The sequence below is a fragment of the Eleginops maclovinus genome, chromosome 16, assembly GCF_036324505.1.
Source record: "Eleginops maclovinus isolate JMC-PN-2008 ecotype Puerto Natales chromosome 16, JC_Emac_rtc_rv5, whole genome shotgun sequence".
Classification (NCBI taxonomy): domain Eukaryota; kingdom Metazoa; phylum Chordata; class Actinopteri; order Perciformes; family Eleginopidae; genus Eleginops; species Eleginops maclovinus.
The window spans coordinates 10,125,071-10,152,821 of NC_086364.1; the positions used below are offsets into that span (position 1 = coordinate 10,125,071).

At 39.2% G+C, this 27,751-nt stretch overlaps 2 protein-coding genes across 2 annotated transcripts; both read left to right on the forward strand.

Annotated features, from left to right (window-relative positions):
* The first annotated feature begins 216 nt into the window (after nt 1-216).
* LOC134877975 (1-phosphatidylinositol 4,5-bisphosphate phosphodiesterase delta-3-A-like) lies at nt 217-18,986 on the forward strand. Its single transcript, XM_063903709.1, has 15 exons — nt 217-484; nt 7,168-7,335; nt 10,035-10,263; nt 11,206-11,335; nt 11,824-12,049; nt 12,839-13,040; nt 14,867-15,011; nt 15,247-15,399; nt 15,485-15,625; nt 15,729-15,879; nt 16,020-16,136; nt 16,397-16,575; nt 17,043-17,178; nt 17,470-17,619; nt 17,715-18,986. Exons 1-15 carry the CDS (start codon nt 394-396, stop codon nt 17,855-17,857), a joined length of 2,361 nt encoding a protein of 786 aa, XP_063759779.1. The 5' UTR covers nt 217-393; the 3' UTR covers nt 17,858-18,986.
* Nucleotides 18,987-19,804: 818 nt separating this feature from the next.
* On the forward strand, nt 19,805-27,484 carry LOC134877976 (glycylpeptide N-tetradecanoyltransferase 1-like). Its single transcript, XM_063903710.1, has 12 exons — nt 19,805-19,961; nt 22,215-22,320; nt 22,663-22,807; nt 22,912-23,030; nt 23,207-23,298; nt 23,500-23,616; nt 23,998-24,168; nt 24,253-24,361; nt 24,457-24,627; nt 25,093-25,257; nt 25,348-25,485; nt 25,921-27,484. Exons 1-12 carry the CDS (start codon nt 19,858-19,860, stop codon nt 25,939-25,941), a joined length of 1,458 nt encoding a protein of 485 aa, XP_063759780.1. The 5' UTR covers nt 19,805-19,857; the 3' UTR covers nt 25,942-27,484.
* The last annotated feature ends 267 nt before the right edge of the window (nt 27,485-27,751 follow it).

Below are 27,751 nucleotides of genomic sequence, written 5' to 3' on the forward strand. Positions count from 1 at the left end.
CCGAATAACTTGTAACTTTATTTAGTATTACAAATCAAACTTGTACTTGAGTAAAGGATACATGGACTTGATCATCCCATTCTCATGCAATTTAGTTGGTCGGTGTTTGTTGGGGCAGAATAAGGAGGTGGGAGTGCGTAAAGTGTGCGCCTTGTTTGGAATCAAATTACGCACAGGCATGGACAGCAGCGCCGGGGAGGGACTTCAAACATGTGGGAAACGAATAACTGTTGCGCTCGGCTCTCTCACCGCTTGGACGCATTCTGGGACAGCACAAATCTGCGCTTGTTGGAAACACCTGCACACTCCCAGACTTTCTATTTCCCGAGTTAACGGGCCAGGTACAAGAATTAAAGTTTCACTCTGCGGTTATTTTTCGCTTGAGTTGTAATAATGTTAGGCAGCGGCAAGTCAGCTACCAGCAGTCCGAAAGAGCAGAGGAAGAAAGGGGCCGAGAAGCCCATAGACCCCATCAGGAGGCTCGGTAAGAAAATCGAAAATGTTTGAGGTCCATTCTGTTGCTTCAAGGTCTCTGTGCTCTAGCTGGGATAAAACACTATAAGAATACTCTTAACTCATGTGAATATCTTTAGTATAAGGTGTTTTTTCCTGTGCTATCACATCGGTTCCACCGTGACATTCTATTAATTTATCCGTACAGTAAGTCAGTTAGACATTTATTCACATAACATTTCAGCGGGAATTAAAGTAGAAGTAGAATCTGTTGTATTTTGGTAATGATACAGTTGATTATATCATTGTGTATTTGGAAGAATTACAGTGTAATATATATTTTCTTTGATCTAAAGTGACTGTTAATCAACAGATAATGACACATCAACCAGAAATGTAATGAACAGTGTGTGTGTGTGTGTGTGTGTGTGTGTGTGTGTGTGTGTGTGTGTGTGTGTGTGTGTGTGTGTGTGTGGGGGGGGGGGTGGGGGGGGGGGGGGGGGGTTGCAGATAAAGTGATCATGTGTTAATGAAGAGCTGAAGTCACTCACTAATGATTCAGACTCCTCACTATTTACATCCCAGCCTGGCTCTCAGTCCAACACCATTAGGCTGCATGCTTACACTCTAAACATGCCCCAATAAAGACACCTATTGAGCACCTGTCAGAATCTCTGCAAGACACTGGATGTCTAGAAACCCACACAGAAATCTGCTCTGAAGGTTTCATCTCCGAACATTGAACCCCTGATTTTAGTTTTGCTTTGTTTACACAGCAGTTTGTTTGCAGGGGTCGACACTGTTATTTCTTCAGGTAGGCCTAATCATTTTTCAAGTTGACTTTAAAAATAACTTTAAAATAGCTGGTTACCTGTTTATATATTTTTATTATATCAATTATGTTTATAATTGATAATTTATCGAAATTATGAATTTTCCTTTTTCAACCTACAACTTAATTAGTTGGATAATCATCTAAAATCCAAACATTTTCTAATTCAGTTAGCTCAACTCCTACCCTAAACATATACCCCTGCTTTTTTTGCAGCAATGTATGTGCATTGATCTAGAACTGAGTGTCTTGCTTATACCAAATAATAAAGCCAGTGAGCTCACCCACCCCCACAACACCCTGACCCCTTACAGCCATATGTCAACATAAATCAGTCAGGTTACCTTCAACACACCATGCCTTAGCAGCTTTTTCATCTTACTTACTAAAACACACACACTGTAGTTTCGTAGTTAAAAAAGTGGAACTAAGGGGATCAGATCTTTGTGTCATGTGGTGTCACATGACACGTTTTCCTTGTTTGTTAAAATATTTCTCATTTACTTTTAATCTTGTTCTCAGATAAAGTTTCTTGTGAACTGGAAGTTTGTCAGTTTTGAGAAAATCTATATTTGAATCCGACAAGTCCACACATGGATAAATATATTTTTTGATGTCACTGACATTTCCTCAGGCGGTCTTGTATTTGGTTTCAGAAAGACACCGAGGCTGTCAGCAGTGTTGTGCACTCTGGTGCTTTGGGGTGCTGTGATTGTGAAACACAGGAATGAGTTAATTGAGAGAACAAACAAGATTTACACAAACAAAAACCATAAATATTATCACTTCCAGATCTTAAAACCAGATTATGAGGCCCGCATTTACATTTTCAAACAAAACTACAAAGACTCCAAAGTATTGAAAAGTAACTCAACTCAACCCAAAAATGTTTTTCTTAATTTGATTTAAAATGCTTTTAACATCATTCTGAACCCATATGATGTTTCAGGAATCTGCTGTCAGAGACTGTTTAATGGAATCAGGGATTTTCACACGTGTCATAGATTTATAAACCTAGATAAAACTAATAAAGTAACCCCCCCACAATAACTCTTAATCACAGCTAAACACTTTAGTTTTGGTCTGACATCTGGGGTTACCAGAAAGTTCCCATTGAAACGATACCAGCATTTTAAAATCATTGTATTGTGAAAAATCCCCCCAAAAATATAGAACACACTTTCTTTTTCTCACACCATCTGGTAATATGAACTAATCTGCCAACTTCACTAGCCAGCAGAGGAATCCCAACAATCTAAGATCTTAAAGGGAAGCGAGACCCAACTTGAGATTCAGGATTATTCCTTTGTAAAGTATATCTTTCTAATTCATGTTTGGCTAAAATACCATTTTAAAGAAAGTAAAAACACAATCTAGATATTCAATTGGTGATAGCTGATTTCATTTGATCTGTTATCTACATAACCGTTACTTCCTTTAACTATTCCTGTGAATTTATATGAAAGTTGAAGAAAAAGTGAGTGCTGTTTATTATTAATTTAATTTAGATGTTTATTGATCAGGGACAAATGCATTAAACATTATTTTATATGAAATACAAAACAGGTGTCATGCATACAAGTTTCTAGCTGAAGCTAATTTGCAACCCCTGTCCCTGGTTAGGCTTTTGCTATTAAAACAGAGTTCATGAGCAAAGTTAACAACAGTACAGAAACATTAATAAACAAAACATATAGACATATATTACCAGCTAAATAAATATATATTACCAGCTAAATTAAAAAAGGCTACTTTGCTTTAATGTTCAACTGCATGCAGTCCAGACAAGATCCTTTGGAACGTAATTCTGCATTTTAAAATAAAACTCAATTTGTTTCTACACATTTTGAGTGAACTGTTTTCAGATCAGCCGCTGACAGTCATAGCTCCAGAGTACGGTCAAGCTCTTCCTGGATCATAACTCTAAATACCCTCATTTTCATTAAAGTTTGCATCTTGTTCTACGAGGTGCCATATTTGCTGCCTAATCCATCTTGTGGAAACAGCTGTGGGACAGAATTAAGAACATTTAATTGGCCTGTCACCCATATCATATCTACAACACTCCAACCCTCCATCTCGATGCAAGTGTAGAATCCTTAGCTGTCTCTCGTGTCAGTGGTAATGCTGAGAGAAACGTGAACTGTGTCCCGGCAGGAGCTGGTATGTGCGCCTGAACGAAGAGGACGCATGCAGACACAATCTATTACTGACCAGCTGATATGGTTATTTTCTTTCTGATCCTCCTCTCAGTTTCAAGGCACTCCTGCTGCTCGCAGGACAGATACAACCTAAGAAAAATAATCGTTATGGGATTCTTTTGAATGTTTGTTGTTTTCTCACAGCTGATCCAGCAGTGTTTCTTTCTTCTTTTAGCCAATTCCTTTCTCACAGAGCTGTCAGCTATCCAACTGTTTAAAATCTCTCTGTAGGTCTGTGGATTGGCTGGTCCACCACTTTGGTCCAGAGTGTAGCATTTTAACTATTGGATAGATTGCCATGACATTTTGTACTGACATTCAAGGCCCTTTTAGCGGTAATAATTATTACTCCTTGACTCTTTCAGCAGGTCAACCGTATCACCTATCATGATAACATCTCATTATCTTCCTTATTATGACTACGCTGCTTTTAGGTTAGATACTAAACACCTTAGTAGATGAAATTTGGAGCAAACATGTCCTCCAAACGATGACTTGCACTTACTTTTTAATTTGGTACTTTAAGTATAGTTTGATGCTAATACTTTTGTACTTTTACTGTACGTAACCTTTTGAATGCAGGACTTTCACTTGTAATGGTACCTTTTCTTACATTATGGTACTTCTGCTTTTACTACGTACAAGGTCTGAGTACTTCTCCCACCTCTGCTATTTAGTGTCATCATAGAGTGAAAAATGTATCTGTAATACTTTTGTGTATGATCAAATGATTGCAAAACTTACGGCAAACTCATCAGGTTCAGCTGTACTGTGTTTATGGCAAATAAGCTAATGTAACCATGCACTCATGAGCTAAACACAGATGGTAAACGTAACAAACATTACAAATGCTAAGGTGCTTTTGCTAGCAAAGCTCAACGCGCTGCTGTGCTTGGTTAGCAGCTAGCATGGTCGTAGACTCCTTTAACTTTCTTTCCTTTCCACCATGCTAATTCTGCTGCTTTTCTAATTATTGTGCAGCATTGATGTGCTTCATGCCAACTGGTTAGCAGGGTTGTTAGCCAGTTGGAATGCAGGTCTTTGAGCATGTGATGTAGTGGGTGTCAACCAGATTTTCTGCAGGGGACAATGAAAAGAAAACATGATTCAGCTAGCATGAGGAATCATGCCCATCCCTCCATCTATGGAGTGTATCACATGAATGTGCTCCTGTTAAAATGCTCTGTGGATTAAAACAGTGGGATTTGCCAACACTTTCAGGCTTGTGCACACTTGTTCAGTTTTGGTTGGATACTAAAATGATGCAGTTAGGACAGAAAGAATGTGGTTGAAGTTGGAGAGGCAATAAAAAAAGGTAAAGCAGTGTGTTGAGAAATAGGCAGTCAAGGCTGTTTAGGCAGCTTAGAGTGGTCAATGACCTGCAGTTAATCAGGCCCATGTGCTCTGCTTGTGAGAGTACCTCGCATGTGGTAACAGCTTGGAAAACAGGGTTGTTATGGATGGAGGGCTGGTAGGGGGGTTTCTTTGTCCTCAATCCTAGTGGGGAGAGATCCTCCACTGCACCCAGCTTGTTTCTAGTCAGGGGGAGGGAGCGGAGAGCTCAGTTTCTGTTGTGCTGTTGCTTTGGGGGCCCTCTCTCTGAGGAACTTTCTCAGCCATTTAGCACGGAAATCCTACGGACTAGGATTTAAGGGAACGTTAAAGAAAGCATGCCAACATTTTCTGTGAGCAGATGAGTCCAATCCTAAAGAAATATTTGACAAGAGTGAGAGTTTGTTTAGACCTTTCCTTTGAAAAGTCCTGAAAGAGAAGAATTCTCTTTGAGAGGACCCATTCATCCCTGCAAAAGAAGCAATGAGGCATGGCTGAATGTGCTCTATTAACAGTTGTACTGTAAAGCTGTAGCTGCATGATTTTGTTATAAGTTACAAAGTAGTCTGGAATAACTATTGCTTAACTACACCATTCAAACTGGTGTTTGAATAGATTTATGCACCAAAAGTGTGGGACAAATTCTACACCAGTATTGCAAAAAAAACCAAAAAACTAGACCAAGATGAATCAGTTTGCTTAATTAGTGCTGATTAAACATTTGAAAAACAATGAACCAAGTAAGAAATAGCTACAAAAGGTTGAGTAAATGTTAAATAATTTACTTTGAATTACACCCTGAATTGTCTTTGGGTCTATCATGTTTGGATTATTATGTAAACACTCCTTGAATGTCCTTTCGACTTCATCCATTCAGACAAAAAATCCCTTCAGTCCACAAAATTAGGCTACAGCTGTAGCTTTGATCTATTTTCAATTATTTTGTCTTTGCAACATCTTCAATTGTTTGTTTTGTTCAAAAAACTGTCCAGACCCTCAATATATTCAGTATAGAATAATATACAATAATAAATAGATGGCTTGATTTGTTTGGTCAGCTTTGATTTGGTCCCATTTTTAATTATGTGCTTATCAAAACAAGCTCATGTAAACCAAACAAGAGTACTTACAATACTCTTTGTTTCAGTGGTACCACACAACTGGCTTTTCACTTACTGTCAGCTCTACCTTTAAACCTGTATTGCATGTTCAACTTTTCAATAGATCCCCCAGGTTTCCTGCTTTCATCTTTTATTGTTCTTCATAACATGCCCTGATCCATTCAGGGCTAAACACACATTATACTGTATACTGTATATGAGGAGGAGAACTATTATGAACAACACAAAAAGGTAAATACTGTCTTTTGGCCTGCTACTGCCCAAAGGAAGACACAAATCTTGTTAAGTTGTATCATGCTGCATTCACAGCTCAGCTTTCCATTTCTATCAGTTTTATTCTTTAAGAAGGTTGTTTGTATTCATTTAGTCCAGACTGGTAGAAAAATCACAGGGAAACATTATGTGGTTAAAACATTAAGTTGCTTTTTAGGACAGTCCATGACAGCTACACACAACGACACACTGAAAACCCTGAGCACTGGTCATTAACGGCAAGGTTTGTATATGAAACACAGCCTTGGGTTTAGGGTAAAGCAATAATGTGTCGACTGTATATAATAATGAGAGGCTGGCTTTAGAAATACAGTCAACAAGGTCTTATATTTCAGGAAATATAGCTGTTGTATAGGAGTTTGTCAATTTAGAGGCAATATCCACTGCCAAACTCCTAAAAAAGCTTAAAAATAATGATCAAGGGTGGTGAAATGGAACTGCCTCCCCTTCCTGACCCTGTTTTGACCTGACGAATAGGAACTTTGATACCTGCAAAACTAATGACATTAGCATCAGCGCTACTTTCCCTTGAGTGCTAAATAGCAATTGCTAGCATTCTAACACACTTAATTAAGAAGATAAACATGTAGACATTGTACATGCTAAACATCAGCATGTTAGCATAGACATTGTGAGCATGTTAGCATTTAGCTCAAATTACTGCTGCAGCTAATGACAGTCACAGAGTTGTTAGCATGGCTGTAGATGCTAAGTCTTGTTATCCTTACAAATTGCAACAGATTAATCATGATTAAACTACAGCATTTCTATGGAAAATTATTAGCCTATCTTAAGGTTCTTTGAAAAAAACAAAAAAACATATTATATGCTAGGCCTGTATGTCGTCACAACAAAGGGGCACAAAACTAATACAAACTCTACTTGCTGATGACACAATGTCAAATAGAATCACAATTTATTATTTACATTAAAACCTCCTTTTTTTGTTTTCCAGGGCTGCTGGACAACGAGGATGTTCGTGTGATGATGCAGGGCTGCAGCATGGTGAAGGTTCGCTCTTCGAGGTGGCAGAAGAGTCGAAACATGCGACTGATGGATGACGGACTCACCGTGTGGTGTGAATCCACAAAGAGTTCCCGCAAAGCCAAAGCCCAGCAGACATGTAAGTATTGCTGGAACTTGGCTCTATGATCAGGCAGAGTGGGAAGAGAGCCCACAGTGTGTGAAGGGGCAACAGACTAAAAGTAATTTATAAGAAGTAAGCATGGTTAAGGGGGAAAGGAGCTCTGAAAGTAAGAGTACTCATGAATAGAAATTGGCTTTGAAAAGAAAGGAAATTATAGCAATATCAGATTAGATTGCAAAGGGCTTTGCCAGGAAGGAAACGTATCTACAGAGGGAACATATTGAGTCCAATCAGCTAGACCTCCACCAGCCCAAAACAAACTGCAGAGTGAGTCAGTGTGCTCATTAAACCAGCCTAGCTGTTTATCTTGTCTCCATTTCATGCCCTATATTGTACTTTTTCTTGTTAAAAGGGCTGTTTGTTTCAATGGTAAGTCAGTATAAAAGAAATAATATTTTCTTATCATAAATACATTCTGACTAAACAGTCCGTCATACTTACAATTACAATGTTATTATGGCAAAATAAAAAATGAAATACTGCCCCATTACAATACACTTCTAATAAAAACATCTTATCGTTTCTTGATGCATATTGATTTTGTTTTATATTAATATTGTTTTGGATTTGCATTGAACCTTTAAACTATATAAAAATTGTTTCACTTTTGATTTTATTTTTTGGTTGCTTTCAATGTAAACAAAGCTAAAACAAGTACATCAAAGCAGGACAAAGGTACAACAAGTAACTATTTTCAAATACAATTATTTGATTACCCTTTGTGTAATAGCTGTTACAGCATACTGTCTCCAATCTACACCAGAGACCAGATTTACAAGAACATAAAAGTTATTTCAATAATTGTGGTGGCAATCATAAAAAATACTTAAATGATAAGAAGATGTTTCATTTTAGAGAGCAACATTAGGTCGTTTAACGTCCACAGAAGCATTTAACCTTTCTCATATTGACACTAAAAAAGTATTCAAACAAAAGAGATTAGAAAATACCAAAGTGCAGAGCGTTTATTTAAACTAAAAGGTGCTGTGAAGGCAAATCCATGGTTGGCTATTATGGATTTTGGGAATTGAATGAATCGTATAAAGTATATACCTTAAAAGTATGAGCACATAGCCTCTGACATAGCTAAGTCTCTTTTTCCCTTTCCCTGTGTTGTAATAGAGTGTGGATAAGCAACGACTTCACAACATTTCCCAAAGTATTTTCTTTACATTTCTATTTTTTTTTAAGCTACAATTTCTCTCGTTGCTTGGAGTATCTCTCCATTGTTTTCCTCCTTGTAAACCTTTAGCGCTCCCACCTCTTCTCTGTTTGTGTTCTCCTTGCTGATGTTGGAATGCAGTTTGATGCTCACCCCCCCTGGCCTTACAGGATGGGGGTTGGCGGGTTTGTGGGTCAGGAGGTGGTGAAGGCTGTCTTGATTGTGCTGCAGCAGCTCCAAAAATACACACAGAGTGCTCAAGTTGCAGCATGTAACACTCCTTACAATGATGACAACAAGCAGTGTGAGGACAGGATGGGCTATTTAGTATGGACAGATACTGATAATGTCACGCTGGCAGGATGCTATTTGTTTAAGTGTGTGTTTGTGTGAATCCAGGATGAAATACTGGCTTGGTTCCTCTTTTCCAAAGACCCAGGTGTCAAGTTCCTGTGTGATCTGGACATGCAGTTCAGTGCAGCATCTAATGCTCAAAAGCATTTGGCAGAAAATACAAAGCCTTACACATCTGCTTGTCCTTTCTAAACCACACACTCATGCACATACACATTCATGTCACTTTTACCATGTCTCTGGGATAACCGCAAAGTAGGAATGTTGAGTAATTTTGAAGAGGTGGACGGCAGAGGCTTTATGGCCTCCAGCGAGAGAATGAGGCTATTGTCAGGACAAACACTGCTTATTACTCAACTGTGCATTGTTCACCACACAGCAGGCCCTCAAGTGCAGAAATACACAACTCCTGTACTAAATTAAGTTGATGTGTTAGGATTAGCTGGTAGGTAGTGTGTGTTTGGCTCTTTTTTTTGTGTTTTCCCAAACCCACCAGATCTTTGCAAATAGATAAACTGTTGAAATAAAGTTGTAAATCTCCACCTTATTGGATTATGACTCTTTTGACAAAATCATACACAGATAAAAAAAAAGTTTTTGGGATGACAATGTTGTTCATACAGTTCAATTTCTTTCAATTGTCTACTAGTTGCATAACCTTACTTTTGATTCTGACTAAATACCTGAACATCTAAAGATACTCCAATCAGCCTTAGCTGTACTTCAGCGCTTATTAGCTTACCTTCGCGTTGTCATTATGATCATGTTATCATGGAAATATTACCATTAAGTTAACAAGGCCTCCCACGTGGCTTACACATTTTGTCTTGTTTTTGTTTATATCCAAAAAGTAAACTCCCCACCATTATCAAATAAAACAGCTCTAAACCCATTAGAACACTCTGCTCTTTGACTGTCAGTAGAGAGTGTGTCTGCGAGTCAGTGCGTGTGCTCTAGGGTCATAAGGTGCAGGTTAAAATTATCACATCGAGAAGTATGTAATGTGCATATTATATTTTACAATCCTGTTGCTATGGCATTGTAATGTTATTTATTCCTCCCTGAAGAGCACATGACGCCTGACCTTAAGCTGCTTCGCTCCTTGCATTGTTGTGAACTCAATAACGCAATAACTTTTTATTTTCCTCTCCTTTTCCAGTCGCAGTGACTGAAGTGGAGTGTGTGCGTGAAGGCTGCAAGTCTGAGGCGCTGAGGCGACTGTCCGGGTCGGTGCCAGAGAGCCAGTGCTTCACAGTGGTCTTCAGAGGTGCCCGGAAAAGCCTGGACCTGTTGTGCCCCTGTGAGGATGCAGCTCGGCGCTGGGTGCGAGGGCTCCGCACTTTGAAGGAGCATGTGGCCAACATGAGTCAGAAGCAAAAACTGGACCAATATCCTGCCCAAATTTCCAATATGCTAAAATAAATATAGTGTAGCTGAGGCAGCATTGCTATGGCGACTGATTCAGCTGTCACATGTGCCATCCCACGTCCACAGCATAGCCAAGGTGAGCAGTAATGACTAGATAAAAAAGGCTTGTCTAAATATAGTTTGACACTCACTGTTAGTCACAATCCTTCACTGCCAGAGGATAATATGACTGTAGGTATCAGGTACTTTAAAACATCAACATTTTTCGGCTTCTCTGTCGATATATATTTAGTTTTGTTTACATATAAATCCTCAAGGCAATTATCTTGTTTATGCTATCTTGTTATCTCATTTATCTAATGTATTATTATATTTCATGCTGTTGACTTTCAGCAGCATATGTGGGGTCTGCGCCAATTTTCCACAACTCCAAATGCAGGTGACAACAAACTACAATTAGTTTCTTGTTGCTACTGATTATTTTATGCACGTACATTAGATTACATTGATTGATCATTTGGAAATAAATGCTAATGCTAGATTTAATCAAAAATGTAAGAGCAGGTGCATCTCTCCTAACGAGAAACTCTTTAACAAGAGCCTCTCCACAGGTGTTTACAATATAGTTTATATATGAGTGATTGTGAGGCAATAACAAACGTTTTATGTCTTTCAGTATATACTCAGGTACCATTTGGTAGGTTTCCCTAGGTAAAATGAAAGCTGTTTGATGCAACAGTTCTGCAATCAGATCTAAATTTATTAAGTTCATAAGTGTGCTAATTCAACTGATGATGATATTTCTTCTTGAATTTAGTTTGTAGTGATGGCAAATTTAATGGTGTTATAATGCAACAGAGATTTAAGTGTATGTATCTGCACATATGATTCCAAAGGCAGCCTTAATTTATATATTATAGTCTTTAGATTTTAGTCTGCTTTTATTCCTTAACCCTCTAAACTTGGATCCGAGGCTACCTGAGGCGAGCGGATCAGAACCAGGACGGCAAGATGAGCTACGATGAAGTCAAACGTCTGCTCCAGATGATCAACATTGACCTGAGTGAGCAGTATGCCCACTCTTTATTCAAGGTCAGGCTCATCATGTGTAGATTATGTGAGTTTTTTTAGCACTATAAAGGTTATTTATGTGAGCTGAATACTGAAAAAGCATTACATGTAAGAGAGGATGAAGTTTACTGTGACACCCTGGAGTCTAGTGTCTGTGTTCAATTATAGTGTCTACCCTCCACATCTTTATCCCCGCCATCCTGTCTTCCCGACAACAAATCACAAGCCAGTTATTACTTTTTTGTTTGGCATTACTGCCTGTTGTGTCCCTCAGCTCTCTATTACAGCTGAATTGTTGGTTTTTATACTACCTTCTGATGCGATTTCCTCTACTGACCCTCCTCAGAGAGCAGTACATTTAATGCAAGTATACATGTCTGGGTTGAATTTTTATGGAGATGCTTTGCTTACAGGGCCTTTGAATCACTCCAAGAATAAAACCATGCTGTGATGGTTATGTGTTTCTGTGAGTTTGTTTGTTTAACTCTTCCCTCTCCCTTGTATCCCAGAGGAGTGACCGATCAGGTGATGGCCGTCTGGATCACGTGGAGATTGAGGAGTTCTGCAGGGAGCTGCTGCGACGGCCCGAGCTGGATGCCGTGTTCAGACACTATTCAAGTAATGGTTGTGTGCTCGCCACTGCTGAGCTGCGCGACTTCCTGGGAGACCAAGGAGAAGACGCCTCGTTGAATCATGCTCAGAGCCTTATACTCACCTATGAGCTAAATGACTGGGGTAGGTCCTTAAAACAGTAATTTAAAGATTTATGGAAATAACCCACAACATTTTCATATCAGCACTGTGGAAATCCCGTTTTGATGTCAAAACACTGATTAAGCGTCTGTAAAAATGAGGCTTTGCTGCACAATAATCTGATGCACGTCATTTTTCCAGTAAAGAGGGATGTTTGTTTCAGGGAAGAACTAAGAATTAACACTAAAGCTACATTATAAAGCTATTATACCCACATTTACTGAAATAAAAGATAACAAATAGACACCCACAAAACTTTACTATGTACTTTAACAGAATGTCAAAGGAAAAAGGTTTCAAATTAAAATGTCAGTTTTTTCCAAACTAAAATCCAACCAATATACATAAAAAAAGAAATTTCCACTGGAGACAAATGTTGCATATACATACAACATTGTTCACAAATGTATGATTCTCGGTAAAAATGTTTTATTTTAAAGTAAAATAATATGAGACAGTATATATTAAAAGCTCCTTTAAGTATAAAACCAACAACTAAATGATGTGTGTCAAATTATTTTATGAATAATTATAATTATTATGATGTTTATAAATAAGTAATAAAAGAAGGAGTTGATTGGGGGCAATGATTTTAACACTGAAACAGTGCCAATAGAACAGACACATCCCAATGTAAGATGGAGGATGTGATTTAGTGTTACCCTTTTTTGACCTGGCTTGTCTGCCATGTACCCAAATGGTAATGCTTTAAATGGTTTAAGTTAATGTCGATTTGGTAAAAGATACTAAGTAATTTGCTTTGTGTTGTAGCTCAGAAGAACCGCCTCATGACCCAGAATGGTTTCACCATGTACATGCTCTCCCGAGAGAATGACGTTGTAAACCCAGACCATGCCAGAGTGTATCAGGATATGAGCCACCCTTTGGCCCACTACTTCATCTCCTCGTCCCACAACACTTACCTTACCAAGGACCAGGTCACCAGCACCAGCAGCACTGAGCCGTACATCAGGTATTCAGGCGAATAGATCTACAAACAGCACATATTTTAGCATGATATAAACATATTTAGATATTCTTACCATGTATGATCCTCAGACAAAGTAAGTGTGCCACATATATATATATAGACATACACTGCTTGGCCAAAAAAAAGGTCACAGCCTATTCATTGGACCGCCTTTAGCTTTGATTGCGGCACACATTCGCTGTGGCATTGTTTCCACAAGCTTCTGCAATGTCACAACATTTATTTCTGTCTTGCATTCATTTTTCCCCAAGATCTTGTATTGATGACGGGAGATTCGGACCACTGTGCAAAGTTTTCTCCTTCACATCCCAAAGATTCTCAATCGGGTTCATGTGTGGACTCTGTGGTGGCCAATCCATGTGTGAAAATGATGTCTCATGCTCCCTGATCTACTCTTTCACAATTTGAGCCCGTTGGATCCTGGCATTGTCATCTTGGAACATGCCCGTGCCATCAGGGAAGAAAACATCCATTGATGGAATAACCTGGTCATTCAGTAGTCAGGTAGTCAGCTGACCTCATTCTTTGGGCACATAACGTTGCTGAACCTAGACCAGACCAACTGCAGCAACCCCAGATCATAGCACTGCCCCCACAGGCTTGTACAGTAGGCACTAGACATGATGGGTGCATCACTTCAGCCGCCTCTCTTCTTACCCTGATGCGCCCATCACTCTGGAACAGGGTAAATCTGGACTCATCAGACCACATGACCTTCTTCCATTGCTCCAGAGTCCAATCTTTACGCTCCCTAGCAAATTGAAGCGTTTTTTTCCGATTAGCCTCACTGACAAGTGGTTTTCTTACGGCTAAACAGCTGTTTAGTCCCAATCCCTTGAGTTCCCTTCGCACTGTGCATGTGGAAATGCTCTTACTTTCACTATTAAACATAGCCGTGAGTTCTTCAGCTGTTTTTCTACGATTTGATTTCACCAAACGTTTAAGTGATCGCCGATCACGATCATTCAAGATTTTTTTTCCGACCACATTCCTTCCTCGAACATGATGTTTCCCCCACTGTCCTTCCAGTTTTTAATAATGCGTTGGACAGTTCTTAACCCGATTTTATTAGTTTCAGCAATCTCCTTAGATGTTTTCTCTGCTTGATGCATGCCAATAATTTGACCCTTCTGAAACAGATTAGCCTCTTTTCCACGACCACAGGATATGTCTTTCGACATGACTGTTTAACAAATAAGAAGCTACTCACTGCATCAGTTAGGGTTAAATAACTTGTTGCCAGCTGAAACATAATCACCCATGCACTAATTATCCAATGAGAGGCTCTTACCTATTTGCTTAGTTAAATCCAGGTGGTGACCTTTTTTTTGGCCGGGCAGTGTATGTCAGGATGTTTTGCATCTATGCTTTGTGATGTGTCTGTTTCTGATCATGTTTTACCTCTTCAATATCATTTCATGTCTCGTTTGGTTTTTTTGTGTTTCTTTGTGATAATTGTGTGTCTCTTTGTTTTCGTTTTGTGTGTCTTTAGTCGTTTTCTATTACTCTGTTACCATTCTTCATCTCTTAAGTCGTCATTTCATGTCTCTTTTTGGTCATGATGTTTCTCATTGTGGTAATTTTGTACCTGTTTTTATGGTACTTTATGGTCTTAATGTCTCTATTTATGGTTGTTTTGTGTGGCTTTTTTTTGTTACTTTGTGTGTCTTTGTGGTCATTATTTGACAAGAAAATCTTAACAGTGACTTCAAATTGAATTTCCCCACAACCTCTTGGGTCCTTGGGCAAAAGCCCATTCTTGGATGCTCCTTTGGTGGTAGATTAGGAAATGTGTCTTTTACTGACAGGGCTCTGAATCAGGGCTGTCGCTGTGTTGAGCTGGACTGCTGGGATGGAGATAAAGGTGAACCTGTCATCTACCATGGCCACACTCTCACTTCCAAAGTCCCATTCAGTGAAGTAATTGAAACCATCGCCCAGTACGCCTTCAAGGTAAGAGCATCATGACTTAATGGTGTAAATCCTCAGCTTTGTCGGTATGCCTGCTGCTCCACGTTACTGCTAATGAAACAAGTAAGTGGTCAGACAGGCTTTGAGTGGTCACATACTTGGCCCTGAGGCGGTATTTTGGTTCTGACATACTATAGCATACAGTGTTGAGTCCTGGATTGCTATCATGTGATACATTTTAATGGCATACATTTTTCCCCTCTATTTCTACTGGCAGGCCTCCCCATATCCTCTAATCCTGTCTTTGGAGAATCACTGTTCTGTGGAGCAGCAGGCGGTCATGGCCAAACACCTCCGTAAAATCCTGGGCAGCAAACTGCTCACAAAGCCCCTCAGTGCCGACCCGCCGAAAGATTTGCCTTCTCCTGAGGTACAAAACACACAGCAGGATCAACAAAGACCTTTACCTGTCTGGTTTCCTAATGAAACATTTGTTCAAATGACGACCATTGCAGGAGCTGAGGGGGCGGATTCTGGTAAAAGCGAAGAAGCTGATCCCTCACCTGGGTCAGCTGGGTAAGAATGGCAGCTGTGCCAGCTTCTCCTCGAGTTCTGAAGATGAAGTAGCAAGCAGCAATAAGAAGGATCCTGCAAAGGTCAGTTCAGGAAGATTTATCATTGAGCCTGAGACGCTCTTAAAGGGAACTTCTTACATTTTTCTCGCAGTTTGCATTAATGTTTGAATTTTGCTCTTCCAAGGTCTGTTCTAAACTGAGCCCAGAGCTATCAGAGCTGGTGGTGTACTGCAGAAGTGTCCCCTTTCGTGGCTTTGAAAATGCACCTGAAAAACCTTCAAATGAAATGTCTTCCTTCTCTGAAAGTGATGCCCTCAAGCTCATCAAAGACTCGGGTACAACTGTGCAAATAAAAAAATTGAACATGAAAAGTCAAAAAGATTTTGTGACATTGTTTCCTGCAGCTGATTCCAACACAAAATATAATCAGCCTCCAGTGTATCATGGCATGCTACTTTATTCTTTTCATTTGCAGGAAAGCTTTTTGTGAGACACAACAGCAGGCAGCTGAGCCGGATCTACCCCTCTGGCCAGCGCCTCGGATCATCCAACTATGATCCTCAGGAAATGTGGAACGGAGGCTGCCAGATGGGTTAGTAATTCCAGACTAGAAGCTTTGTTGCTTCTCTGATGGCAGCACATTTAGGCAATTCATTCTGAAAACATTATGTTGTACATTAAGTGCCAAAGTAATGTTACACTGACTCATTTCTGCAAAATGCTGCTTCATCAAAACACATAGATGTTACTGGCTTTGACTGATTAAGAGCATTCACAGATGCTGAAATGTTTTTCCTTGGCTTGTATGTGATCAAGCTTGCTGTGTTACTGACTTTCTCTTGTTCTCACCAGTGGCTCTTAACTTCCAAACGCCCGGGGAGCAGATGGACCTGAACCTGGGCCGCTTCATGCCTAATGGTCGCTGTGGATACGTTCTTAAACCGGCTTTTCTGTGTAGCCCCACTTCCGACTTTAACCCAGAGAACACAGGAGGAGGCCCTGGTCACACCCCCACCCAGCTGACAATACGAGTGAGTGGAAACAATACGTACATTAAGGTGGTGACCTATTGAGCCACAGTCATTTTGATTGGTTGTCTCAAATTCATCTTTCATCATTCATAATTAGATTTTTGATATACAGCATTGCCATTTTGAAATTGTTTATATAAATCAGTACTCTTTATACAGGTATGTCTGCATTTTATTTACCTAGTCTTCAGTGTTTCTACATGTTGTCTGTTTCCTATTATTGTTACTACTACGTACATATGAAATTCTTTGAATATCTGTTTAGATGGATCACTCCTCTGCTGCTACTACTACTACTGAAATGTCTTTCTATTTTGCTTAAATTATGACTTTAATATAGAGACATGTATGCTACGAAGATTGTGAGGCCTTATGATTGTTGGGCTGTATAAATGAATTGAACTGAAAATTGTTTCTCCCATTTAAAATGGATATGAAAACTAACCATTTTCACCTTTGATTTTCAGATCATATCTGCGCAGCAACTTCCAAAAATTGACACAGAGAAGGTTAGCGCCATTGTGGACCCACAAGTATGGGTGGAGATTCACGGGGTGTCAATTGATAAATCAAGAAAGAAAACCCAACGCATTGACAACAATGGTAATACTCAGACGTCCTTATTTACTAAATACGATGAAACATTCAAGTTTCATCTATTTTATGGACAGAATATTGTTTTAAGCATGTACCTAATTCTGTTTGTTTATGCAAACATGTTTTTGCTGTGAAATGATGTAATGTAGGTTTTCATTATTGTTTTTATTTTGTTATGATGAAAATTCAGCTCAGACATATTGTTGTGAGAGCCTTTCCTGTCCAAACCCGAGATTGGTTTGTTTGAAAGGTAGATTGTCTGACGATATATTTACAGCTCTTGTGCGCCCTCTACAGGTTTCAACCCACGATGGGACTGCACTCTGAGTTTCCAGCTGCAGGTCCCTGAACTGGCCCTGGTGCGGTTTGTAGTGGAGGACCATGACCACACTGCCAAAAATGACTTTGTGGGGCAATTCACTGTTCCATTCATCAGCCTACGAACAGGTGCTCATAAAGACCCCCTATGCAAATTATAAATCAGTCATTACTGTGGCATGTTGTTTGTAATGTGTGTAATATACTCTTTTTTTTTTTTTCAGGTTATCGACATGTTCATTTATTGAAGGCAGATGGTTCCAGTCTGTCGCCCAGCACACTCTTCATCCATGTCAAAGTCACCCGCAAAGGAGTACCAATCAAAACTGTGTCCGAGCGTATGGCCATTGCGAAAGGCAAGGCATGACGTGCATCTGAACTAGATGGAAAGCTGCATTTTCTGACAACAAAGGGCTTTGAAAAGGGGCTCTGAGTGTGAGAAGAGAGAGGCTGTCAGTGTCCCTGTCCAGACCTCAAGTGGTCCAATTTACACTGAGCAACTGCAAGAGGAAAGATGTCGTTTATCAGAGATTAAGAAGCACTCTAGCTCTTAGCAAATGAATTGCCTCAGGCTGGATAAGGATCCATTATACACTGTGGGAGTATCATGTATTTTTTCAGGACACTGAGGATGATGGTCCACGAAATATGGGACTTGTTACAAAATCAGTTTTAATGTTGTTGACTCTAATTTTAGGTGGCCATCCCAAAATGTGTTGGACTTAAGATTTTTGTAGTTTTGATTTTAGATTTTTTTTTTACACTTAATTGTAAATTTTACACTTAACACCTAATACTTATATAATGAAGATACTTAACAAGAAACAACACTTAATTAACTTAATGAGGGGTCTAGAAACTCGGTCACTGGGACTCCCAGCATGTAATTTAAAAATGTATCATTTTTAACATTTTGGAATCATTATTATAACACTAACTGATATAATGCAGATGTCAAAAAGTTTTTAGTTTGATTGTCACAGGTTGTGCATGAAGGTTATTCAAATGATTAATGTGTCTTACTTGATAATATAGGAACTCTAGGCACTTTTAATTTTATGACGATATACAGTATTTCCACAACTTACGATTGAACTTGAAATATAAACAGTATTAACTTTAAATAACTTTCTTAAAAATGTCAATTGTTGTATTTGCCTCTGTTCTGTTAACAATCTTGCTGTTTTTGTTGCCAAATGTTGTGCTACATAAAACGTATGGTTTAACATGAATTGCAAATAGAAAATACAATACCAATTACTTTGGGCTATTGCAAATCATGTACAACTCATAGAGCTTCCTTGGGATGCAATGTTGTAGTGATGAGAGGTGCTGCATATAGATTACTGTAATTACAGTGCATGTGATCTATATGGATTTCAAAAGCATGTAACAAATGTTGCATTATGCAGTGTTAAATCATATGTTATATGAATGGGAGTTGGTGTTATTTATGCAAGAGAAAATACTGTTTTCATAAAAGCACTAATAATACATTACTGTGTGAGAACCTTTTGTTTATGTTGATAGACAAAGTGTGTGTGTGTGTGTGTGTGTGTGTGTGTGTGTGTGTGTGTGTGTGTGTGTGTGTGTGTGTGTGTGTGTGTGTGTGTGTCAGCGTGTTCCTCAAGTACATTTTGCTGATTTTATTCATTAGTCTCCGTATTAGTCGCCTACTTCATCTTAAGTAAATGATCTCAATACTTCTTTCACCACTAAATATCTTATTTTTTATACCAGAAATCAGTCTAGGTTATACACCAAGCATATCTGCTCCTCGCATGCTTCAGTGTTTTAATTTCCTTTTAGGCTAAATGCAGATCACATGGCTCATATCAAGCTGGTGTGCATGTATGAGTAGAATAATACTTTAAATCCACCAAAATAAAAATGAATGAATGAATGTTGTGAAAAAAGAAGTACATGCTTCTTAGATGTTCTTCTTCTCTTTATTGAAACACACAATACTAACAGTATTTACCAGGGGTTAAGGGGTAAATTATTTTCATTATGAAAAATATTTGTTTTAAGACTGTGGGGTTTGTATAGTGCTAAATAGTTTGCATGTTGTTTTTTCACCACATATTGTGTTTATTAATCAATAAATCATTCATTACATTATTAAAGGTTTTCTTTTTATTAATTTACAATGTTTTTTTGTTAATGTATTTGTTCTTAAGATAATAAAACGTAAACATCCCAAAGGGTAGACCTAGACCTTTGCATGTGTTCATTATAACCTCTTATAAAAAACAGCCACTAGAAGACAACAGTGAAGACGTATCCATCACCGCCCTCAGCCAATAGCATCAAGGGAGCTTTAAAGCCGTCGAGGGCACGCGGTGGCTCCTCACTTCCTGGTCGAAGATGGCGGATGAGAATGAGACAGCACCGATGCCGGAGAAAGAAGATGTAGAGGACCACGGACACTGTAGCGACTGTGAAAATGAAGAGCACCAGTCTGACGATGGGTAAGGAGGCAGGCTCTGCAGCAAAGCGGTGTAAAATATGTCACGTCGCTGAACACTTTATCAAAGCAAGAGCAAACTTAAAAGGCTCGGCGAGCTGTAGGGATAGACAGCCATGGATGGAGGTTGTCCCGTCCATTTGCCTGTATCCTATTGGGTAGAAACACCGTTTGCTTGCCTGTTCTCTAATGTGATTGGCCGAGTGTGCGTTCTATCCCTCATGTGGGCGGGCGTTAGCATCGCTTACAAGGCGTAGTATGGGGGTAGCAAACTCAAAGTACGCCTAAAAGCAAAACATGTAATAAACAGTAAACGATATTTTACTTGTATAACTTACAGAATAGTCCAATCAGTTCTAATAAGTGGTCAGAGCAATGTATTATTCGCACCGACTGATTGTTGGCTGCCTTTTACTGGCGCAATTCATGGCAACCCCAGTTGACATTAGCGGGGTTAGCTTGCATGCTAATATAGCTGTCAAACGTCCTATTGTCTTGTAAGGATCAGGGTGCAGAGAGTGGTATATTCAAAAGTGAAACAAGCTAAACTTGCATGTAACGCTTGTTACTTGGTCGTATAATCCCTCCGTTCTGGGTTAGTTAACTGGGGAGTATGAAGGACTTTAAATTCACCAATTGCATCACATAAAGATTAAACAACCTGAATCAGTGTAGCTCTCTTGTTGAAAACATGCTTGAATTAAAGTAAATGTTTTCGGCATTGGCTTCTGTTAATGTTTACCACGCGGTGTGACACAACTAAAAGGACTGAAGAATTAGCGTGCAAATATTAAGGCGTGTCCTGATTTACGTTAAATGTATTTTCTGCAAATAATAAAACCGTGTTGCTCTTTTGCAGTAGTTCCCAGGCTTGTGACCTCGTCAAAAAAACTACCCGTTATGGCCTTATTGTGAGCAGTTTAACCTCATTCTGAAAGCCTCCTATATTTCACATTAGATCAAAAACAAATGAATGGGAATGAAACACAATTTTGTGTATCAGCATTATTTATTTTCCTACCCAACCTACCGCTTGTTTAAGGGTCAAGTGAGGACCCTATTTATTAATTGAAGAGAAGCTAATGTAAGCTTCACAGTTGCTCTGTTTAAGCAGCGCATGCTGCACTCTCAACACCCACAGAAACAAAGAATTGTTCTGGCTGTTGGCTTGTCTTCTCTGTTCAAATGGAAGCCTGTGGAACAAACTATTGAATGTTTTGTTGTCCATTGTCACAGTCATGCACTGACCTCTTGTACATGCATATGTACACAAGCACATATACCATACACTCTTCTCCCAGAGGTCATGTGATTCACCCTCTGTGCTGGTGTTACAAATACAGGCCAATGCTTGGCCTCTTTCCTCTCTTGGACACTAATGAGATTATCCTCTGTAAGTATGCGGTCTCTCTTAGGGCAGAAGTTGGGATAGCTAGGTGGGGGTGTGTGTCTCCACAGGTTTATGTCACACAGGCTGTGGGAGGGGGTTTGTACTGTCAAAAGCTTTAAATCTTTGGTTTCAACACAAAACCATTGATACAGGTGATGGAGAGGGACCAGGTATTTCTTCCCCTCTTGCTTTTTATATGTTTGACTGTTTTTTTGTTGTTGTAGCTTTTAGATCAGGGTTTGTTCTTGCTGAAACAGGTGATTAACTAATGGGGACTTTGTTTCACTACTGAGATATGATGTTAAGAAGAAGTAGCAGTGAAAATATGTTTCCTGCTTTTGGACTTCATCGTCTAGGATTCATATACATATAGCTTAAAAAAAAGGAGGCGATGCAGCCCTACATGTACGCTTGGGTCACTTAAACGTGACATATTGTGCTAATTATTTTGGTTTATTTTTGTATTTTTGGTTCCTTAAATAACATGATTGGCATGCTTTATTTATAATAATAATTTTAATGTGTTTCAAATACCTGTATTCACAGTCTAGAATGCTATGTCTTTTTAAGCCTCCCTCCTGTAAATCCCTGTCTGCTCTGATTGGCTTGTGAGAAAAAATTGCAAAGGTAGTTCTCAAGGTGGGGTGCGGCATAGTCCAGTGAGCCTGCATGTGAAATATAGGAAGGGTAGACAAAACTGAATGGCTTGTAAAATCCGATGCTTCAGGATTCAGCCCACAATATGAACACTTTGGCAACTGAATGTTCTCCACTTCACCTTTCGTGGTTTAAAAATAAATCATAAATTATGAAAACCCGACTTTTCTCTCAATAATTATATTTATATGTTCTATTTCTATCTTTCAGTGACAGAGGTCTGGGTGACGACACTGGGGCTAAGAAGAAGAAAAGGAAGCAGAAAAAGAAGAAGAAATCTGGTGCCACAGAAGCAGCTCAGGACCCCCTTGCCAAGGCATGAATCTCTAATTTCTATTTCTATGAAATAACATGTATTTAAATAAAAGGGAAACAAAAATTGAAACTTTAGATGACATTACCCAAAGTTTGGAGTTCCTTTTCTTCTGCAAGGACGGTTAAAGCACCCTGAAATTATTATATAGTTTCCTGTTACAGAATGTGCTACTTAGAAGTTTGTAAACTCATAGTTCACAATGCGGCACTCTTGAGTTGCATGCTTTCATCCACATGAGCAAATGCCTTAATTATCTTGGCCCTTGCGTATCGCACCAAATGAAATAGAAATGAATGACTCATTTGTGTGAATTAACTTTAACACTGTTCCATTTCTAAACAGGTGAATTCCTTGCCAGCTGATAAGCTACAGGAGATCCAAAAGGCCATTGAACTGTTCTCCGTAGGCCAAGGTCCTGCCAAAACCATGGAGGAGGCAACTCGGAGGAGTTACCAGTTCTGGGACACGCAGCCTGTGCCCAAGCTAGGTATGATGTCATAGCTGTCAGTTCTGCCCTTGGACTTAAAACCCATACCCACAGTATCATGGGTCACCGGCCTTAATGTCAGAATGTGTTTTGTTTTCATTCAGGAGAGACTGTGACATCACATGGCTCCATTGAACCTGACAAGGACCACATTCGTGAGGAGCCCTACAGCCTCCCACAGGGCTTCAGCTGGGACACCCTCGACCTGGGAGACGCCGGCGTGGTAAGAGAGTGTATTAACACACACTTCACTTACCTTTTTGATTGGTACTGGTTATTATATGGTAAAGGTTTGCTTGCCTTTTTGTATCTTTCAAGTATTTTATTGTTCCAATCAAATCTGTTTTTCTCTACATAACTCTCCTGGGTCTGACGTAATGTCTTCTTTTGTCACTCCAGCTCAAGGAGCTTTACACCCTCCTTAACGAGAATTATGTTGAAGATGATGACAACATGTTCCGATTCGACTACTCCCCCGAGTTCCTGCTCTGGTATTTTTCTTTAAAGTGTTTTTTCTTCTTATTTGCACCTTGCAAGTATGTGTAAAGATTAGGACTTACCAATACGATGCTTTACCTGGTGATACATCCATGATAAATCTATGCATAAGGCACTATATTATTTCTACAAAAGGAATTGTATTAATTCTATTACGGTTATGTGTGTGTAATAATGTCTTCTCTCTTTCTCAGGGCCCTGCGGCCCCCCGGCTGGTTGCCCCAGTGGCATTGTGGGGTCAGGGTTAACTCTAACCAGAAGCTGGTAGGCTTCATCAGTGCCATTCCTGCTTCCATCTGTATCTATGACATGTAAGTGGATTTAATGAAATGCATTAATTGCTACAGGTAATAGTTCTGTTCTGTTTAACTATCTCACTCGCCTCCAAATACATACTCTTAATAACCGGAGTATGAGGTAAACGTGTGCAATCTACTGCACTCCAATCCACCTGTTCTGCCCATTCAACTGTTATAATGCCTATCATTCTCCATTTGTGAAACTGTCTTGGGTGTTATTTGAGTCATATTTTCAGATTTGTGGTTAGTTGTTTTCATTTGTATATTTAGAAGCTTTTGTCATATCCTGTTTTATCTGATTCTAATGTAAAAAATATGTAATTCTATCATATAAATACCCTTTTTTTTAAAAATGCGTTTCCGAAATAATTAATTATTTTTCTTTATCTTTAGAGAAAAGAAAATGGTTGAGATCAACTTCCTCTGTGTCCACAAGAAGCTCCGCTCCAAACGAGTTGCTCCAGTTCTGATAAGAGAAATCACCAGACGGGTCAACCTGCAGGGAATCTTCCAGGCTGTTTACACTGCTGGAGTGGTACTGCCAAAACCTGTGGGCACATGCAGGTGGGCCTGACAGAAAACCCTCATACTCTTCTAATTCTGCTATTGCTGTGTCTGAGTACTTACAAGTCAAATATCTTCTCACAGGTACTGGCATCGCTCTTTGAACCCACGCAAACTAATCGAGGTGAAGTTCTCCCACTTAAGCAGGAACATGACTATGCAGCGCACCATGAAGTTGTACCGTCTGCCGGAGGTTTGTGAACAAACACGCATATTTGGGAAACACAAATACACCACATTGCCTTGCCACACCTTTATTCTTTGTTTCCCTTGTCTTCTGTCCTTCAGGCTCCTAAGACTGCTGGTCTGCGGGTGATGACCAAGAAGGATGTGCCGTTGGTGCATCGCCTTCTCCGTGAGTACCTGAGCCAGTTCAACCTGGTACCTGCCATGAACCAGGAAGAGGTAGAACACTGGCTGCTGCCCAGGGAGAATATTATCGACACCTACCTGGTGGAGGTAAGAAGAAAATTCCAAATATTTTGAACACTTAAATTATTCAGTTTTAAAGGAATAGTTCACCCATGATCCATTGTTACATCGAATCTTGGAAAAAAATGCTGGTTTTGTTGTATTAGGAAGGTTCAAGAAAACCAAAAATTCCTTGAAGAATTCATGCAAATGGGGAAGGATTTAACAACGCGTGCTTTTTCGATAAATCTTTAAACTGGCACCAATGCAGCGTGCAACTCTTTATGCAAAGTGTTGTAAATGGTAAAGTTTTAGGGAAAAAATAATGTCTTTCGGAACTTGTGAGCATATGACTAGATAAACGAGTTGGGTTATACTGCACCAGTTATGTGTGTTTTGCTTTTAACATTTACAAATGGACATTTTGTTTGGGAAGTATTCTTCATGAAAACATCCTCTAGTGTAGTGTTTACACTTAAAAACGTTATTAAAAATATATTTTTCCCTTCACAGAATGATGGCAAAGTAACGGATTTCCTAAGTTTCTACACACTGCCCTCTACCATTATGAACCACCCTGTGCACCGCAGTCTAAAAGCAGCATACTCCTTCTACAACGTGCACACCACCACCCCCATGCTCGACCTGATGTCTGATGCCCTCATCCTGGCCAAATCGGTGTGTTCCTCTTGAACCAATGTGTGTTTTCTGAAATGTTTCTCTATCAACAAACATTTGGGTTTTAATTGCTTCTTATCTCTTTTACAGAAAGGGTTTGACGTCTTCAATGCACTGGATCTAATGGAAAACAAGACTTTCTTGGAGAAGCTTAAGTTCGGCATCGGTGATGGAAATCTACAGTATTATCTGTACAATTGGAAGTGTCCCAGCATGGGCTCAGAAAAGGTAAATGTCCCAGGTCGACTTCATTTTATAGTGGCATATTATAAACCTGGTATCTGAGGGTCTTAAAGTCCGTAAACTCATTTTAATTTGTTTTTCTCAAAGAAAGGCTAAGAAAGAATAGCATTTTTCAATTTAATTTGCTTAATGAAAAGTTTTAATCACTTTGCACTGTTGGGAAATGTTAAACAAGATTGTTGAGGCAGTGGATTTTGTTCGAAGGAGGCTTTTCAGTCCTTTTTCCCCCTAGATTTTCTCTGGGCATCATCAGACCTGTAGCAAGCACTGTCAGTACTGTCAGCTAAAGCCGTTAGGAAGTCCATTATGTCATAATGGGAAAGGGTCTGATTTGGCATAAACCATTCATCTTCTTTCTGCAGCTTAAAAAACCAAACGTATTTAACTGCTCTCCTAATGGTTGTACGTTTTTTCTCTCAGGTTGGGTTGGTACTGCAGTGACATCCCTTTACACCGTACACAAGTGTCACCAACAGGCCAGGAGACAGCACCATCGCACTAACCACCTGACGGATGGACTGATGACTTCCTGCTTCAGGAAAGGAAACCCCACCGCCCATTTTTACTTTTTGACCTTTTGAACTATGACCTGCACTACCGCTGCCAGGCAGGAAGGCTGGGAGAGTTTCATGCTCTTCCTCCTCCCTCGATCACATAGACCTTAAGCCATTGTTACCATCCCAAACAACTGTATTTCATCTGAGAGCTGTCTTGTACCAAACACACAGGAACAGTTTGCACGATGTATGGCATACCTACATTACAGGTAAATAATACCAAACATTACTGCAGATTATGCCCTAACACATGCAGACTAGAACATACTGGTTTTGTTTTATTCCTTAATGTTGAAAGTGCTTTTTGCAATTAAAACAAATCTGTCATTCTTAAGTTTTAGAGATAAAGAAAAATCAAATGATAAAGTATTTTAAAGAGAAAAAGGGTCAAAAGGATGAGGTAATAAATACCAAAAGTGGAAACCCGGTGCTGGCTTCTTTTAAGATTTCTCTTCTCATGCTTGACACGTGTCTTTTTGGATTTTTCATATCAAACCTTTTGTCCTACCAGTCATTATGGAGAAGATGTGTATGCCTTTTGGAGTTTTTATCATCTGTTTGAATAAATTGACCCTCCTCCCCAGCTTACTGCACTAACACAAGGCCTGAAACACAGCTTGATAACGTGGACCACCTCAGTTGAAAGGAGATGAGTTTAACGGCATCCTGAGTGGGGCGGGGTTACACAACACAATTATCAACAGGGATCAGATTTGTAAGGATACTTACAAAGGTCATAAAGAGCTACGGTCAAAATGGAGTTCTTAAGTGTTTTGCAGGACTTTGAGCTCATTATGTAGTTTTCCCACGGGAAGCATACAAAGTCTTATAAATATTAATATAATAAAATACAACAACATACCCACAAGAAAACTGAAAGATGTGGCAACATATTTTAATACACAAAGCACTAACTGTGTGTGTGTCTTGCGTGCATAGGGAAATAATCTTGGTTTGATTTTGTGTCATTGAAGACATAAAGTCACTAATATTATGCTCCTAAGCTTAATTCAGTAAAAGAAAAAACAATATCAATCGACACAAGAAGAAATCTGAGCACTGCAGGTAGCATTTCACCTCAAAACAGTATCTGGAGCTCTACACCAATCATGCAGATGACATCAAATCAAATAAAAAGGTGTGTTTCTCATAAAATACTGTACCACCTGTGACGATTCAGAGTGCATGTTGAAACTGTTCCTGCGAAAGGCAGTGTGGACTTCCAGGACATTGTGTTGAGTGGGTGATGATGATTGCTGGGGAAATGCCCCTCTTTAAAGTGTTTCTTATGTAAAATGTTGGTAGAACTTGGAAACCGATGTAAAAGAATAATGGCTCTCATGTTGTTATGATGCAGAAAAAGAATGTGAAGATGCAGATGATTTCTTTTTTTTGAGCAAAAAAATAAAATCAAGAAATTGCTTAAATTTGCTTTTTGTCAAAGTTCAGTTTACAAGTTTACACATCAAACTGAACTCATGTCAAGTTACATTAAAGTATTGGGGAAAAAAAGACTTACCTCAGGGTCCTTTTTCAAGCTTCAAGTGAATGTCGGGTTACGATTGACTTTAATGCAGACAATATGTTTTCCAATGGAGTGAGGCAAGTGATATTTAGTGCTTTACTTATTTCTACTTTTTATTCAACTGATAACTGTAATTCTTAACTTAATCATACATTTTACAAGGTATTTA

What these genes read in the sequence shown, in the direction of transcription:
- LOC134877976 (XM_063903710.1), top strand. Translation starts at nt 19,858, where the DNA reads ATGGCGGATGAGAATGAGACAGCACCGATGCCGGAGAAAGAAGATGTA. An exon ending in GCAGCCTGTGCCCAAGCTAG is followed by an intron (nt 22,808 to 22,911) that starts GTATGATGTCAT and finishes GTTTTCATTCAG; the next exon opens with GAGAGACTGTGACATCACAT. An exon ending in AAACCTGTGGGCACATGCAG is followed by an intron (nt 24,169 to 24,252) that starts GTGGGCCTGACA and finishes ATCTTCTCACAG; the next exon opens with GTACTGGCATCGCTCTTTGA.
- LOC134877975 (XM_063903709.1), top strand. Translation starts at nt 394, where the DNA reads ATGTTAGGCAGCGGCAAGTCAGCTACCAGCAGTCCGAAAGAGCAGAGG. An exon ending in ATGCCCACTCTTTATTCAAG is followed by an intron (nt 11,336 to 11,823) that starts GTCAGGCTCATC and finishes CTTGTATCCCAG; the next exon opens with AGGAGTGACCGATCAGGTGA. An exon ending in AGCACTGAGCCGTACATCAG is followed by an intron (nt 13,041 to 14,866) that starts GTATTCAGGCGA and finishes TTTTACTGACAG; the next exon opens with GGCTCTGAATCAGGGCTGTC.